Consider the following 17,768-nt stretch of genomic DNA (forward strand, 5'->3'; position numbering starts at 1 on the left):
GGCAGCGGCAGCGGTGAGCAGGGGAGGAGGGGGGAGGGAAACATGTATACCTGACACTGGGGGATATCTGGCACTGGTGGCGCATGTTATACCTGGCACTGAAGGATATCTGGCACTGGGGGCATATCTGGCACAGGGGGGCATATATACCTGGCACTGGGGGATATCTGGCACAAGGGGGCATGTATACCTGGCACTGGGGGATATCTGGCACTGGGGGATATCTGGCACAGGGGGGCATATATACCTGGCACTGGGGGATATCTGGCACAGGGGGCATGTATACCTGGCACTGGGGGATATCTGGCACTGGGGGGGCATGTATACCTGGCACTGTGGGATATCTGGCACAGGGGGGCATATATACCTGGCACTGGGGGATATCTGGCACAGGGGGGCATATATACCTGGCACTGGGGGATATCTGGCACAGGGGGGCATGTATACCTGGCACTGGGGGATATCTGGCACTGGGGGGGCATGTATACCTGGCACTGGGGGATATCTGGCACAGGGGGGCATGTATACCTGGCACTGGGGGATATCTGGCACTGGGGGGCATGTATACCTGGCACTGGGGGATATCTGGCACTGGGGGCATATCTGGCACTGTAGGGGCATTTCTGTATCTGGCACGGGGGGCAATGTATATCTGACACAGTGGGGGCATTTGTGTATCTGGCACTGTGGGGCAATGTGTATCTGACACTGTGAGGCAATGTGTATCTGGCACTCTGGGGGCATTTCTGTATCTGGCACTGTGGGGCAATGTGTATCTGGCACTGTGAGGCAATGTGTATCTGGCACTGTGGGGCAATGTGTATCTGGCACTGTGGGGCAATGTATATCTGGCACTGTGGGGCAACGTGTATCTGGCACTATTGGGGTCATACGTGTATCTGCCCCTCCCCTCATATGTGTATCACGCCCCCATTTTCATTGGCCACGCCCCATGTGGCATTTGGCCACACCCATTTTCTACAGTACCCGTAACACATTTTTTCTACTTGTACCACTGGTGGCGACTATGCAAACACAGGACTGCCAAAAAAACCCTAGGGAGCGAACAGGTCTGAATTAGGCCCTTAACCTGAACTGTTCACACACAGTGCGCAACGTGGGTGGAATACATATTTGGGAATCTGGTAATAACCATGACATAGTAATATATAGGACTGCAATTAGATATACTGGCACTGATTTATCAAAGAATACATCTGAATTTTAAGTAGATTGGCTTTTTTATTATGTCATTGTTTATTTTTTCCTAACAGCAACAAAATAGAACTTACTGTAAATATAAAACTTGCAATTAGCTAATACAGCAAGTGTTCCTGAAGGACCATACACACTTGCTGATAAAATGAGCGACGTCGCTCATTTTATCGGCAAGTGTGTATGCCGCCAGCGACGACCGATGCGTGGCCCCGTGGGTCGGCAACGATCGTCGCTGTCGGTACGGCATGCAGGATCTGGACTGTCGTCCAGGACCTGCATGCACAGCTGGCGGAGGCGTGATGTCACTGAGCGATATGAGCGGTCATATCGCTCAGTGTGTACAGTCGGCCGCCGACTGGCCGGCCCGAGAGGGGAAACATAGAGCGACATCGTCTAATGTGTACGGACCTTGAGATAGATTGCAAGCAAAATCTGCATATTTTATATGCTATAATCTTTTTTTTTTCTTTCTTATGAGATAATTAAAATAATGACATAATATTGTTGACGCAATATCTTCTTGTTTACACACATTTGATATTTTTATTGAATTTCTCCTACGCAGATATGGTGAAAAATGTTGGCAGAAAAAATTAGAATGCACAAATATAACTGAGACCTTCTGTGACTTAACCAACGAAACAAGTGTTTCTGAGAAACAATATTATGGCAGAGTCACTGCAACTAGCCAAGTCTGTTCACGGTCAAACCGAACACAAAGGTTTGACCCATCCGATGAGAGTAAGTATTCATTAGTTTGTGTGAGCTATATATATCATATACATATACATATGTGTTTTATACAGTGCTCTCAACATAACCCCACACACAGACACACATTAGCTTACCTTATGCATGCCATCCTCCAGTTCTGTCTGCCACAGCTACACGGCCCCCTCCAGCAGTGCTGATGTTTGTGGCTCTTCCTGTTGCAGTGTTGTGACATCATTACATCACGATCACAACTCTGCCGGGAACTTGGGATCCAGATACTGATGGCATAGGAGGCAATTCTGGTGTGAAATGCATGGTACTACTTTTGTGGTCCATAACCACGTAGCTCCATTACATCCATTAACTGCACAATTATGTGTAAATTTAATTGGGACCAAGTATGTTTCTCTTACGGCATACAGGATGCTGGGATCTATATTAGTACGATGGGGTATAGACGGGTCCACCAGGAGCCGTGGAACTTTAAGAGTTTAACAGTGTGGGCTGGCTCCTCCCTCTATGCCCCTCCTACCAGACTCAGTTTAGAAAATGTGCCCGGAGGAGCCGGTCACAGCTAGAGGAGCTCTACAGAGCTTCTTTAGTAAAGTTTGTTTTAGAGTTTATTATTTTACAGGGAGGCTGCTGGCAACAGCCTCCCTGCATCGAGGGACTGAGGGGGGGAGCAGTGTCCGCCCTGCGGGGTCTGAGCCACTGTCTCCGCTGACTGGACACTGAGCTCCAGAGGGGATAGATTGCTCCCCGCCGCAGGGGAACGCTCACCCCGGCAGCATGCCGCCACCCCCTTGCAGAGCTGAAGTGTGGTGAGTGAGTCATCAGCTCCCTAACAAGCAGGGAGCCAATGGGAAGATGGCGTCTACAGGGTAGGAGCACAGTACTGATTGCGCTCCGGGGGCTCAGCGGTACAAGGTGCGGCACTGTGAGAGGCGCCCTGAGCCGGCGCCTTAACCCTACACTGACCAGAAAGCCTGTTGGGGTCCTCGGATCTCAGCCAGCACTAAATCCTCAGGCCAGTATAATCTTGTAAGAACGGGAAGACAGCGCCATTAAGGGGGTGGAGCTTCTCAGAGCGGACCCAGCAGCGTTCAGCGCCATTTTCCTGCCTGCAGACACGCTGCCAAGTGAAGAGCAGTCCCTCCAGAGCACCTCCAACTATCTGTACGGTACCAGGGGGTTGTAGAAGGGAGGGGAGGCTGTGTATGGACTGTGTCACCTATTAAGGGACACAGTCAGCGCTGTTTAAGGGTCTCCCTATACCTATATTGTGCTGTGTGTCGGCTGGTTCCAATCTCTGTGTGTCTCTGCCATTCTTGGGGGGGAAACTCTGTCTGCCCTGTACCCTGTGTGTATGTGGGGTGTACAAGCAACCATGTCTAGAGACTCTGTCTCATATGCTGCAGAGGATATATCTTCTCAGGAAGATCCCATCCCATGTAATCAGGATTGCACTGTTGTAGCGCAGATCCCGGCTAGGAACCGGAATGGTTAGCCTCTCTTAAATTTCTGAAAGGGTTGCAAGAACTGAGCATGCAACTCAGGTATTGCAGTCCTCTATGGCAGTATGGTCAGATACTGCTCCCCCGGGGCCCCCTGTGGTACATTCTCACAAACGTGCTCTTGCCCAAATTATGCAGGATGACACGGATACCGATTCTGACACAGCAGACTGCGATGGGGATGTGTCAAGGGGGCCGGCATCACTTGCTAGGGGGGTGCAGTTGATGATTGAGGCCATGCGGGATGTGTTACATATTTCTGACACACCTCCTGAGCAGGTTGAGGAGGCTTTTTTCACAGACGGTAAGAAAACCCCTCTCACCTTCCCTGCTTCTAAGGAACTAAATGCCATTTTCTCATACGTCCTAGAGGATGCTGGGGTCACTTCAAGAACCATGGTGTATGGACGGGATCCGCAGGAGACATGGGCACTTTAAGACTTTCAAAGGGTGTGACCTGGCTCCTTCCTCTATGCCCCTCCTCCAGAATCCAGTTTAGAATCTGTGCCCAGTGAGACTGGATGCACTCTGAGGAGCTCTACTGAGTTTCTCTGACGTCCTAGTGAATGCTGGGAACTCCGTAAGGACCATGGGGATTAGCGGCTCCGCAGGGATTAGCGGCTCCGCAGGAGACTGGGCACATCTAAAGAAAGCTTTAGGACTATCTGGTGTGCACTGGCTCCTCCCCCTATGACCCTCCTCCAAGCCTCAGTTATGATACTGTGCCCGGACGAGCGTACACAATAAGGGTGCACACTAGGTGGCTCTCCTGAGCTGCTTAGTGAAAAGTTAGTTTTAGTTTTTTTATGTTCAGTGAGACCTGCTGGCAACAGGCTCACTGCATCGAGGGACTAAGGGGAGAAGAAGCGAACTCACCTGCGTGCAGAGTGGATTGGGCTTCTTAGGCTACTGGACATTAGCTCCAGAGGGACCGATCACAGGCCCAGCCATGGATAGGTCCCAGAGCCGCGCCGCCGGCCCCCTTACAGAGCCAGAAGACAGAAGAGGTCCGGAAAATCGGCGGCAGAAGACGTCCTGTCTTCAACAAGGTAGCGCACAGCACTGCAGCTGTGCGCCATTGCTCTCAGCACACTTCACACTCCGGTCACTGAGGGTGCAGGGCGCTGGGGGGGGGGTGCCCTGAGACGCAATAAAAACACCTTGGATGGCAAAAAAAATGCATCACATATAGCTCCTGGGCAATATGGATGAATTTAACCCCTGCCAAAATACACAGAAAAACGGGAGATAAGGCCGCCGAGAAGGGGGCGGAGCCTATCTCCTCAGCACACTGGCGCCATTTTCCCTCACAGCTCCGTTAGAGGGAAGCTCCCTGGCTCTCCCCTGCAGTCACTACACTACAGAAAGGGTTAAAAAAGAGAGGGGGGCACTAATTAGGCGCAGTATTAATAAAACAGCAGCTATAAGGGGAAAAACACTTATATAAGGTTATCCCTGTATATATATAGCGCTCTGGTGTGTGCTGGCAAACTCTCCCTCTGTCTCCCCAAAGGGCTAGTGGGGTCCTGTCCTCTATCAGAGCATTCCCTGTGTGTGTGCTGTGTGTCGGTACGTTTGTGTCGTCATGTATGAGGAGAAAAATGATGTGGAGACGGAGCAGATTGCCTGTAATAGTGATGTTACCCCCTAGGGGGTCGACACCTGAGTGGATGAACTGTTGGAAGGAATTACGTGACAGTGTCAGCTCTGTATAAAAGACAGTGGTTGACATGAGACAGCCGGCTACTCAGCTTGTGCCTGTCCAGACGTCTCATAGGCCGTCAGGGGCTCTAAAGCGCCCGTTACCTCAGATGGCAGATATAGACGCCGACACGGATACTGACTCCAGTGTCGACGGTGAAGAGACAAATGTGACTTCCAGTAGGGCCACACGTTACATGATTGAGGCAATGAAAAATGTTTTACACATTTCTGATAATACGAGTACCACCAAAAAAGGGGTATTATGTTCGGTGAGGAAAAACTACCTGTAGTTTTCCTGAATCTGAGAAATTAAATGAGGTGTGTGATGATGCGTGGGTTTCCCCCGATAACAACTGATAATTTCTAAAATGTTATTGGCATTATATCCTTTCCCGCCAGAGGATAGGTCACGTGGGGAGATATCCCTTGGGGTGGATGAGGCGCTCACACGTTTGTCAAAAGGTGACACTACCGTCTTAGGATACGGTCACCTTGAAGGAACCTGCTGATAAAAAGCAGGAGGCGATCCTGAAGTCTGTAATTACACACTCAGGTTATACACTGAAGCCTGCTATTACCTCAGCATAAATAGTGCTGCTGCAGCGTGGTCTGATACCCTGTCAGATAATAGCTAAGACAGGGATAATGTTTGCTAACATTGAGTATATTGAAGACGTTGTCATATATATATATAAAGGATGCACAGAGGGATATTTGCCGGCTGGCATCCAGAATTAATGCAATGTCCATTCTGCCAGGAAGGTATTAGAAACCTGGCAGTGGACAGGTGATGCTGCATTTAAAAGGCACATGAGATTCTGCCTTATAAGGGTGAGGAATTGTTTGGGGCTGGTCTCTGGGACCTCGTATCCACAGCAACAGCTGGGAATAAAAATTTTTTACCTCAAGTTTCCTCACAAAAGCCTAAGAAAGCACCGTATTTTCAGGTACAGTCCTTTCGGCTTCAGAAAAGCAAGCGGGTCAAAGGCGCTTCCTTTCGACACAGAGACAAGGGAAGAAGGAAAAAGCTGCACCAGTCAGCCAGTTCCCAGGATCAAATCTCTTCCCTCGCTTCCTCTGAGTCCACCGCATGACGCTGGGGCTCCACAGGTGGAGACAGGTGCGGTGGGGGCGCGTCTCGGGAACTGCAGGGACCAGTGGGCTTGCCCACAGGTGGATCCCTAGGTTCTGCAAGTAGTATCACAGGGATACAGGCTGGAGTTCGAGACGACTCCCCCTCGCCATTGCCTTCACATCAGCCTTGCCTGCTGCCCTCGGAAAGGTAGTACTGGCGGAAATTCACAAGCTGTACTTCCAGCAGGTGAAATCAAGGTACCCCTCCTTAAACAAGGCCGGGGTTACTATTCCAAAATGTTGTGATACCGAAACCAGACGGTTCGGTGAGACCCATTCTAAAATTGAAATCTTTGAACACTTATATACGAAGGTTCAAGTTCAAAATGGAATCGCTCAGGGCGATTATTGCAAGCCTGGAAAATTTCAGGGTATCACTGGACATCAAGGATACTTACCTGCATGTCCCTATTTACCCTCTTCACCAGGTGTACCTCAAAAATTGTGGTACAGGATTGTCATTACCAATTCCAGACGTTGCCGTTGGTCTGTCCCCGGCACTGAGGGTATTTACCAAGGTAATGGCCGAAGTACTTATCCCGTACTTGGACGATCTCCTTATAAAGGCGAGGTCCAGGGAGCAGTTGTTCGTCGGAGTAGCACTATCTCGGGAAGTGCTACAACAGCACGGCTGGATTCTGAATATTCCAAAGTCGCAGCTGGTTCCTGCGACGCGTCTACTGTTCCTGGATATGGTTCTGGACACAGAACAGGTTAAAATGGGTTTCTCCCGGAGGAGAAGTCCAAGGAGTTGGCGTCTCTAGACGGAGACCTCCTAATACAAATACAGGTATCGGTGCATCAATGCACGCGAGCCTTGGAAAGGATGGTAGCTTCTTACGAAGAATTCCCATTCGTCAATTCCCATGCAAGGGATCTGTTGGACAAGTGGTCCGGGTCGCATCCTCAGATGCATCGGCGGATAACCCTGTCTCCAAGGGCCAGGGTGTCGCTGTGGTGGTGACTGCAGAGTGCTCATAGGCTGGGGGGCAGTCACACAGGGAAGAAACTTCCAAGGCCTATGGAAAAGTCAGGAGACTTCCCTACACATAAATGTTCTGGAACTATGGGCCATTTACAATGCCCTAAGTCAGGCTAGACCCCTGCTTCAACACCGGCCGGTGCTGATCCAGTCAGACAACATCACGGCGGTCGCTCATGTAAACCGACAGGGCGGCACAAGAAGTAGGATGGCGATGAGAGAAGCCACAAGGATTCGCCGATGGGCGGAAAATCATGTGTTAACACTGTCAGCAGTGTTCATTCCTGGAGTGGACAACTGAGAAGCAGACTTTCTCAGCAGATATAACCTCCACCCGGGAGAGTGGGGACTTCATCCAGAAGTTTTCCAAATGATTGTACACCGTGGGGAAAGGCCACAGGTGGACAGGAGGGCGTCCCGCCTCAACAAAAAGCTACAAAGATATTGCGCCAGGTCAAGGGACCCTCAGGCGATAGCTGTGGACGCTCTGGTAACACCGTGGGTGTACCAGTCGGTGTATGTGTTCCCTTCTCTGCCTCTCATACCCAGGGTAATGAGAATAATAAGAAGGAGAGGAATAAGAACTATACTCATTGTTCCGGGGGGCCAAGAAGAGCTTGGTACCCAGAACTCCAAGAAATGATCTCAGAGGACCCATGGCCTCTGCAGCTCAGACAGGACCTGCTGAAGCAGGGGTCCTGTCTGTTCCAAGACTTACCGCGGCTGCATTTGACGGCAGGGCGGTTGAACGCCGGATCCTGAAGGAAAAAGGCATTCCGGAGGAAGTTATCCCTACGCTATTTAAAGCTGGGACAGAAGTGAACGCAAACCATTATCACCGCATATTGCGAAAATATGTTGCGTGCTGTGAGGCCAGTACGGCCCCAAAGGAGGAATTTCAGCTAAGTCAATTTCTGCACTTCCTACAAGTCAGAGGTGACTATGGGCCTAAAATTGGGTTCCATTAAGGTCCTGATTTCGGCTCTATCGATTTTCTTCCTAAATAGAACTGGCTTCACTGCCTGAAGTTCAGATTTTTGTTAAGGGAGTGCTGCATAGTCAGCCCCCGTGTGTGCCTCCAGTGGCACCGTGGGATCTCAACGTAGTGTTGGATTTCCTGAAGTCGCTTTGAGTTGAGCCACTTAAATCCGTGGAGCTATAATACCTCACATGGAAAGTGTTCATGCTGTGAGCCTTGGCGTCGGCCAGGCGTGTATCAGAATTGGCGGCTTTGTCAAAAGCTCTTATCTGTATTTTATATGGATAAGGCGGAATTGAGGACTCGTTCCCAATTCCTTCCTAAGGTGGTAGCAGTTTTTCATGTGAACCACCCTATTGTGGTACCTGCGGCTACTAGGGACTTGGAGGACTCCAAGTTGCTGGACGTAGTCAGGGCCCTGAAAATATATGTTTCCAGGACGGCTGGAGTCAGAAAATCTGACTCGCTGTTTATCATATATGCACCAAACAAGCTGGGTGCTCCTGCTTTTAAGCAGACTATTGCTCGTTGGATTTGTAGTACAATTCAGCTTGCACATTCTGTGGCAGGCCTGCCACAACCAAAATCTGTAAAAGCCCATTCCACAAGGAAGGTGGGCTCATCTTGGGCGGCTGCCCGAGGGGTCTCGGCGTTACAACTTTGCCGAGCAGCTACTTGGTCAGGGGCAAACACGTTTGCTAATTTCTACAAATTTAATACCCTGGCTGAGGAGGACCTGGAGTTCTCTCATTCGGTGCTGCAGAGTCATCCGCACTCTCCCGCCCGTTTTGGGAGCTTTGGTATAATCCCCATGGTCCTTACGGAGTTCCCAGCATCCACTAGGACGTCAGAGAAAATAAGAATTTACTTACCAATAATTCTATTTCTCGTAGTCCGTAGTGGATGCTGGGCGCCCATCCCAAGTGCGGATTGTCTGCAATACTTGTACATAGTTATTGTTAACTAAATCGGGTTATTGTTGTAGTGAGCCATCTTTTCTAGAGGCTCATCTGTTATCATACTGTTAACTGGGTTCAGATCACAAGTTATACGGTGTGATTGGTGTGGCTGGTATGAGTCTTACCCGGGATTCAAAATCCTTCCTTATTGTGTACGCTCGTCCGGGCACAGTATCCTAACTGAGGCTTGGAGGAGGGTCATAGGGGGAGGAGCCAGTGCACACCAGATAGTCCTAAAGCTTTCTTTAGATGTGCCCAGTCTCCTGCGGAGCCGCTAATCCCTGCGGAGCCGCTAAACCCCATGGTCCTTACGGAGTTCCCAGCATCCACTACGGACTACGAGAAATAGAATTATCGGTAAGTAAATTCTTATTTTCTCTGAAAAATACTTATGTTAGGTTTTTTATTTTCAGAGAGTACTGCTGGCAACAGTCTCCCTGCTTCATGGGACTTAGGGGAGAGAAGTTAGACCTACTTCTAGTGAGTTTAAAGGCTCTGCTTCTTGGCTACAGGACACCATTAGCTCCTGAGGGTCTGATCGCTAGGTACGCCTAGATGCTCGTTCCCAGAGCCGGCTGTCACCCCCCTTGCAGAGCCAGAAGTCAGAAGACAGGTGAGTAGAAGAAGCAAAGAAGACTTCAGTGACGGCTTCTGAGGTACCGCACAGCGATCGCACGATGCGCGCCATGCTCCCACACACAGCGGCACTACAAGGTGCATGGTGCGGGGGGGGGGGGGGCCCTGGGCAGCATATAAATCCTCATTCTGACACTGGCATGAGGGGACATTTGTGCAATGGCACTGTCCTAACCCCCGCCAGTATAAATATTTGTGGAAAATTGCGGGAAGGAAACGCGCCATTATGGGGGCGGAGCTTCTTCCTCACAGCTCACACACACACTGCTGACAACTGCAGGGCGCAAGGGGGGCGCCCTGGGCAGCATGAAACTTGGTTTATGGCAAAAGGCACATTGCCCTACCCCCGCCAGTATAATTATTTATTTAAGAGCGAGTGAAGCGCGCCAGTATGGGGGTGGGGCTTCTTCCTCACTAAGCCAGCACACTAGTCAGCGCCATTTTCTCCTCACAAGAGAAACGCTGGTCCTCCCTTCACTACTGACATGTATCAGGGTGCAAAAACGGGGGGGGGGGGGAGAGGTATATGGTGCTTGTATTTTAATAATAAAAGCGCTGCAGGTCTGTTTTTCAATGATATGTTTCACAGATTGTGTGTCTTGGCGCTGGGGTGTGAGCTGGTTTTTCCTCTCTGTGTCCATCTGACAGAGGTCTGTTCCCTATAAGTTCCAGTGTATCTGTGGGTGTGTGTGGTACACGTGTGTGACATGTCTGAGGCAGGGAGATCCTCCCTGGAGGAAGCCATTGTAGGGACACAGAGTTGTAAGGTGGTGGCGATACCGACACACCAAGAGCCTGCATGGGTGAAAGAAATACGTGGTAGTATGCATTATATCAATAGGAGATTAGATTGACTGTATCTAATACTGCATGCTGGATATGTGGAATTCTGTTCTTCCATCTGCAGGCGACCCTCCCTGGGTCACATAAAGTCCATTTACAAATGTTATGACTATTGATACCGACACGGACTCTAAGTCCTGTGTCGACGATAGGGACTCCAGGGAAATAGATCTAATAAGAGTCCCTCCCACGAGCTTAATATATTCTTGCCCGGCAGTCACCCCCTGTGTTAGATTAGTGCACTGTCCAGGGTGACAAAGAAAGTAATTCTCCCTGCACCGGGCACGGCGTTACTAAAAGAGCCGACAGACCGAAAGGTGAAAACTACATTAAAATCCATTTATGTTGCAAATGGTATGTGCGCGCGGGTGAATCGCGCTATTGAATAATGGTCAGAAAGCGTGTCATCAGAAATTGACACGATTGATTAAGATGAGATACTTCTTAAGTTAGGGAATATCAAAGACGCTACCGCATACATGCTAGAGGCGATGAAAGATATTGGACTCTTGACTACCAGGGCAGTATCGGCTCGGCGGGAGTTGTGGATTCGCCAGTGGAACGCGGATGCAGATTCCAAAAGAAATATGGAGGCTCTCCCATATAAAGGTGAGGCCTTATTTGGCGATGGACTAGATGCGTTAGTCTCGGCGGCTACCGCAGATAAGTCAACATTTTTGCCCTCTGCTCCTGCACCGGCAAAAGAAAAAACAAAACTAAAAAAAGAAAAAAGACATATCACTCTCACATGCAGTCCTTTCGGCCCAAATAAATACAAAAAAGCGAGAGGTTTCCCCTTCTTTGCAGGTAGGGGAAGGGAAAAGGGAAAGAAATCCACAGTGGCTTCAGGTTCCCAGGAGCAGAAGTCTACCCCTACTTCTGCCAAATCTTTAGCATGACGCTGGGGCTCCCTTGCGGGAGGCCGCTCGGGTGGGGGCACGTCTCAAACTGTTCAGCCAAGGTTGGATTCTGTCTGGCCTGGATCCCTGGGTGTTGCAGATAGTGTCCCAGATATACAAGCTGGAGTTTCAAGACGTTCCCCCATGTCGATTTTTCAAATCGACCTTGCCAGCTTCTCTTCCAGAAAGAGAAGCAGTAATAGCGGCAATCCAAAAATTATGTCAGGATCAGGTCATAGTCCTGGTACCTTTGTCTCAACAGGGGGAGGGGTTTTATTCATGCCTTTTTTGTAGTTCCGAAGCCGGACGGCTCGGTCAGACAGATCCTAAACCTAAAGAATCTGAATCTCTATTTGAAACGATTCAAGTTCAAAATTGAATCGCTGAGAGCAGTGATTTCCAGTCTGGAGGGGGACTACATGGTGTCTGTAGACGTAAAGGATGCTTACCTGCATGTCCCCATTTATCCTTCTCACCAGGCTTATCTGAGATTCGCGGATCAGGATTGCCATTACCAATTCCAGACATTACCTTTCGGTCTCTCCAAGGCGCCGAGAGTTTTCACCAAGGTGATGGCGGAGATGATGGTCCTCCTGCGTCAAGAGGGAGTCAATATAATTCCTTATCTAGACAATCTCTTGATAAAGGCGAGATCCAGGGAGCGGTTGGTACAAAACATCGCGCTCTCCCTGTCCATACTCCAACAACACGGTTGGATCATAAATTTTCCAGGAAAGATTCTCTTTTTTTTTTTTCGGGATGATTCTGGACAGGGAAGTTCAGATAGTTTTTCTTCCGGTGGAAAAGGCTCTGGCAATCCAGAAAATGGTAAAACTAGTTTTGAAACCATCAAGAGTGTCGATCCATCAGTGCAAATATGGTGGCGGCCTACGAGGCCGTACAGTTTGGCAGGTTCCATGCCAGGGTATTCCAGTGGGACCTGTTGGAAGATTGGATCCCACCTGCACATGCACCGGAAGATAGTCCTGTCGTCGAAAGCCAGGATTTCACTCCTATGGTGGCTCCACAGCTCGCACCTACTACGGAGGGACGCAGGTTCGTGATTCAGTACTGGGTCCTGGTAACCACGGATGCAAGTCTCCAAGGCTGGGGAGCTGTCAGTCAAGGGGAAAAGCTTCCAAGAAAAATACTAAAGTCAGGAAGCCTACCTTCACATGAACATGCTGGAATTGAGAGCCATTTACAACGGCCTTCAACATGCGGTACATCTTCTTCAAGATCACCCCATGCAGATCCAGTTGGACAATGTAACAGTAAGGCGGAACGAAAAGCAGAGCGGAAATGGCAGAGGTGATGAAGAGCCTCCTCTGGGCAGAAAAACATGTAAGGGCTCTGTCGGCAATTTTCATTCTGGGAGTGGACAACTGGGAAGCAGACTTCCTCAGCAGACACGATCTCCATCCGGGAGAGTGGGACCTCCACCAAGAAGTCTTCGCAGAGGTGACAAGTCTTTGGGGAGTTCCTCAAGTAGATATGATGACTTCTCGTCTCAACGAGAAGCTTCAGAAATATTCCAGACCCTCAGGCAATAGCAGTAGATGCTCTGGTGACCCAGTGGCTATTCCGGTCTGTGTATGTATTCCTTCCACTTCCGCTGATCCCAAAAGTTCTCGGCATCAGAACAAGGGTTCGGGCAATTTTCATTGCCCCAGACTGGCCGAGGAGGGCTTGGTGCCCAGATCTTCAGAAGTTGCTCATTAAAAGATCCTGGGCCTCTTCCTCTTCGCGAGGACCTACTACGGTAGGTGCCGTGCGTGTACCTAGACTTACCGCGGCTACGTTTGACAGCATAACTGTTGAGCGCCGGATCCTAGCCGAAAGGGTATTCCACACTCTTATTCAGGCCAGGAAAGGAGTAACGTCTAAACATTACCACCGTTTTGGAGAAAATATGTGTCTTGGTGTGAATCCAAGAAAGTTTCGACGTCAAAGTTTCAGTTAGGGCGTTTTCTCCATTTCCTACAGGCTGGAGGGAATGCAGACTGAAGTTGGACTCCATTAAGGTCCAGATTTCAGCATTGGCAATTTTCTTTCTGAAACTATTAGCTTCCCTTCCGGAAGTTCAATCTTGCGTGGACGGCGTGTTGCGTGTCCAACCTTCATTTGTGCCTCCAGTGGCACCATGGGATCGTAATGTGGTGTTGCAGGTTCTTCAGTCACGTGGGTTTGAACCTTTAAGAAAGTGATGTTGCTTTTTTCACTTGAAAAGTGGCCATCCTGTTGGCCTTGACATCTGCAAGGCGGGTGTCTGAGTTAGCGGCCTTGTCTCACAAGAGCCCTTATTTGATCTTCCATGAAGATAGAACTGAATTGAGGACACGTCAGCGTTTTCTACCGAAGGTGGTTTCCTCTTTCTACAGGAACCGACCTATTGTGGCGCATGTGGCTACTGATACCTTCGCTGAGTCAAAGTCCCCGGATGAGGTTGGAGCTTTGAAGGTTATGTCGCCTGAACGGCTCAGATTAGGAAAACAGTGGCTCTGTTTGTCCTGTACGCTTCCAACAAGGTTGGGTGTCCTGCTTCCAAGCAGACCATTGCGCGTTGGTCTGTGTTGAGATTCAGCATGCTCATTCCATGGCTGGATTCACGTTACCGAAATCGGTGAGGGCCCGTTCTACTAGAGAGGTGGGCTCGTCCTGGGCGGCTGCCCGGGGGAATCTCGGCATTACAACTTTGCCGAGCAGATGTTTGGTCGGGTTTAAACACCTTTGCAATGTTTTACAAGTTTGATACCCTGGCCGATGAGGACCTCATGTTTGGTCAATCGGTGCTGCAGAGTCAACCGCACTCTCCCGCCCGTTCTAGAGCTTTGGTGTAACCCCATGGTTCTTGAAGTGACCCCAGCATCCTCTAGGACGTATGAGAAAATAGGATTTTAATACCTACCGATAAATCCTTTTCTCTTAGTCCGTAGAGGGTGCTGGGTGCCCGTCCCAGTGCGTACTGTATCTGCAGTTATTGGTTGTGGTTACACACAGGTTGTGTTACGGTTTTTGTCAGCATGTTGCTGCAAATTTCTTCATGCCGTTGGCTTGTGTTCTGTTGAATGCCACGTTCTGCGGCATGCTTGCGGTGTGAGCTGGTAAGATGCTCACCGTGGTTTAACAATAAATCCTTTCCTCGAAATGTCCGTCTCCCTGGGCACAGTTCCTTAAACTGGAGTCTGGAGGAGGGGCATATAGGGAGGAGCCAGGTCACACCCTTTGAAAGTCTTAAAGTGCCCATGTCTCCTGCGGATCCCGTCTATACCCCATGGTTCTTGAATTGACCGCAGCATCCTCTGCGGACTAAGAGAAAAGGATTTACCGGTAGGTATTAAAATCCTATTTTTGAAAAGGCCTGGGAAAACCCGGAGAAAAAAGTCCTCGCCTATAGCTGACGCCTCTGTTTCCAGGCTGTCAAAACAAGTGGTTTTGCCTGTCCCGGGATCTACCAAGTTGAAAGACAGGGTGGATGCTACGCTCAAATCCATTTACATGGCTTCAGGGGCGATACTGTAGCCTATAAATGCCTGTGCATGGATTTCAAAAGCAATTGCAAAGTGGTCAGTCACTCTGCAGGAGGACTTGACTACGATGGAAAAAGGTGACATTGATTGGTTTTTACGTAACATACAGGATTCTGCAGGGTTTCTGGTGGAGTCCATTAAGGATCTGGGTTCCATTGCGGCGGGGAACTCCTCCATGTCCATCTTGGCTCGCAGCGGTCTCTGGCTGCGCCAATGGTCTGCGGACGCGGAATCCAGGAAAAGTGTGGAGAGCCTACCCTATACAGGTCAGGCTCTGTTTGGGGAGGCGCTGGATGCGTGGATTGCCACAGCTACAGCGAGTAAGTCTTCTTTTCTCCCCTCAGCTGCACCGGCTACGAAGAAGCCTTTTTCTCATAACACGTCACAGTCCTTTCGGCCCACTAGGACTAGAAAGAACAAGCCCTCTCACACCTTCTTTAGAGGCGATCGTGCCAAATCCAAAAAGCCTGCTCCCGCAGGTTCCCAGGACCAAAACCCTGCTTCTGGTGCCTCAAAGTCCTCCGCATGACGGTTGACCGCACAGCCTGGAAGTAGGTCAGGTGGGAGCAAGACTCCGGCATTTCAGCCACTTCTGGGTGTCGTCCGGCCTGGATCCCTGGATATAGGATTTTGTGTCCCGGGGGTACAGGCTGGAGTTTCAAACTCTCCCACTTCACCGATTCTTCAAGTCAGGCAGACAGAGCTATTTTACTGGACGCTATCCGAAAAATGGTTTTGTCGGAGGTCATTGTTCCAGTTCCACCTCATCAGTTGAACAAAGGTTACTATTCGAACCCTTTTGTGGTACCGAAGCCGGATGGGTCGGTCAGGCCAATTCTGAACTTGAAATCATGACAGGACTGACGGAGGGGGAGTTCCTAGTGTCCTTGGACATCAAGGATGCATACCTCCACATTCCAATTTGGTCGCCGCATTAGGCTTATCTCAGGTTTGCACTGTTAGACGATCACTATCAGTTTCAGGCACTGCCATTCGGTCTCCACGGCACCGAGGATCTTCTCCAAGGTGATGGCAGAGATGATGGTTCTCCTCCGCAAGCAGGGGGTGAACGTAATTCCATATCTGGATGACCTGCTCATCAAGGCATCGTCCAGGGAGAAATTGTTAAGATCCATTGCTCTCACGATGCATCTGCTCAGGGAGCACGGTTGGATCCTGAAACTTCCAAAGTCTCATCTGGAGCCGACAAGGAGGCTGTCTTTCCTGGGGATGATCCTCGACACGGAGGAGCAGAGGGTGGCTGTACCAGTGGAGAAAGCGTTGGTGATACAAACAATGGGCCGGGATGTCTTGAAGCCGGCCCGGGTATCGGTTCATCAGTGCATCCACCTTCTGGGGAAGATGGTTGCCTCCTACAAAGCTCTGCAGTACGGAAGGGTTCATGCTCGGTCCTTTCAACTGGATCTCTTGGACCAGTGGTCGGGATCTCACCTACATATTATTATTATTATTATTATTATTATTTATCTTTATATGGCGCCACAAGGGATCCACAGCGCCCATTACACAGTACATAATACACAGTACATATGCACCAAAGGATACGTCTGTCGCTGAAAGCAAGGATTTCGCTCCTCTGGTAGCTGCAACTACCTCACCTTCTGGAGGGCCGAAGGTTTGGAATTCAGGACTGGATCCTTCTAACCACGGATGCAAGTCTAAGAGGTTGGTGTAACCTTCCATAGAGCTCAAGGGGATACCTTCCAAGGACGGTGGTCAAGTCAGGAATCTCTTCTTCCGATAACCATCCTAGAGCTAAGAGCCGTATACAACGGCCTTCTTCAAGCAGCACACCTTCTACAGGATCGGGCTGTTCAGTTGCAGTCGGACAACGTGACCACAGTGGTCTACATAAACCAACAAGGCTGAACGAAGAGCAGGGCTGCAATGTCGGAGGTGACAAGAATCCTCCTCTGGGCAGAAAAGCACGCTGTAGCGATGTCAGCGATCTTCGTTCCGGGAGTAGACAACTGGGAAGCGGACTTTCTCAGCAGACACGATCCATCCAGGAGAGTGGGACCTCCACCCGGAGGTGTTCGAGGAGGTAACCGGTTGGTGCGGGGTTCCTCACATAGACATGATGGCCTCCTGCCTCAACAAGAAGCTGAGGAGGTACTGTTCCAGGTCGAGAGACCCACAGGCAGTGGCGGTGGACGCACTAGTAACACCGTGGATGTTCACGTCAGTGTATGTGTTCCCTCCACTTCTTCTTATCCCAAGAGTTCTACAACTTGTAAGAAGAACAAAGGTTCTGGCAATCCTCATTGCTCCGGACTGGCCAAGGAGTGCTTGGTACGCAGATCTGCTGAATCTACTGTTGGAAGATCCAAGGCCTCTGCCTCTTCTGGAGGATCTTCTACTACAGGGGCCGTTCGCTTATCAAGACATACCACGGCTACGTTTGACCGCATGGCGGTTGAGCGCCAGATCTTAGCTCGGAAGGGTATTCCGAGCAAGGTTATTCCTACCCTGATACAGGCTAGGAAGGGGATAACGTCTAAACATTACCATCGTATTTGGAAAAAGTATGTGTCTTGGTGTGAATCCAAGAAGTTTCCTGCGGTGGAGTTTTAACTTGGACGTTTTCTCCTTTTCCTGCAAGCAGGTGTGGACATGGGCCTGAGACTGGGCTCCA

The 17,768-nt window shown here is 49.9% G+C and overlaps 1 protein-coding gene across 1 annotated transcript in view; it reads left to right on the forward strand.

Moving 5' to 3' along the window:
• The window catches only part of LOC134909954 (interleukin-20 receptor subunit alpha-like), a 100,651-nt gene that overhangs the window by 59,367 nt on the left and 23,516 nt on the right, over positions 1 to 17,768 (forward strand). Inside the window, exon 6 of the mRNA XM_063917411.1 lies at positions 1,784 to 1,959. Coding sequence (XP_063773481.1) covers positions 1,784 to 1,959 — 176 coding nt within the window. The remainder of the gene's footprint in view (positions 1 to 1,783; positions 1,960 to 17,768) is intronic.

This window comes from Pseudophryne corroboree, chromosome 4 (assembly GCF_028390025.1).
Source record: "Pseudophryne corroboree isolate aPseCor3 chromosome 4, aPseCor3.hap2, whole genome shotgun sequence".
NCBI classification, from domain to species: Eukaryota; Metazoa; Chordata; class Amphibia; order Anura; family Myobatrachidae; genus Pseudophryne; species Pseudophryne corroboree.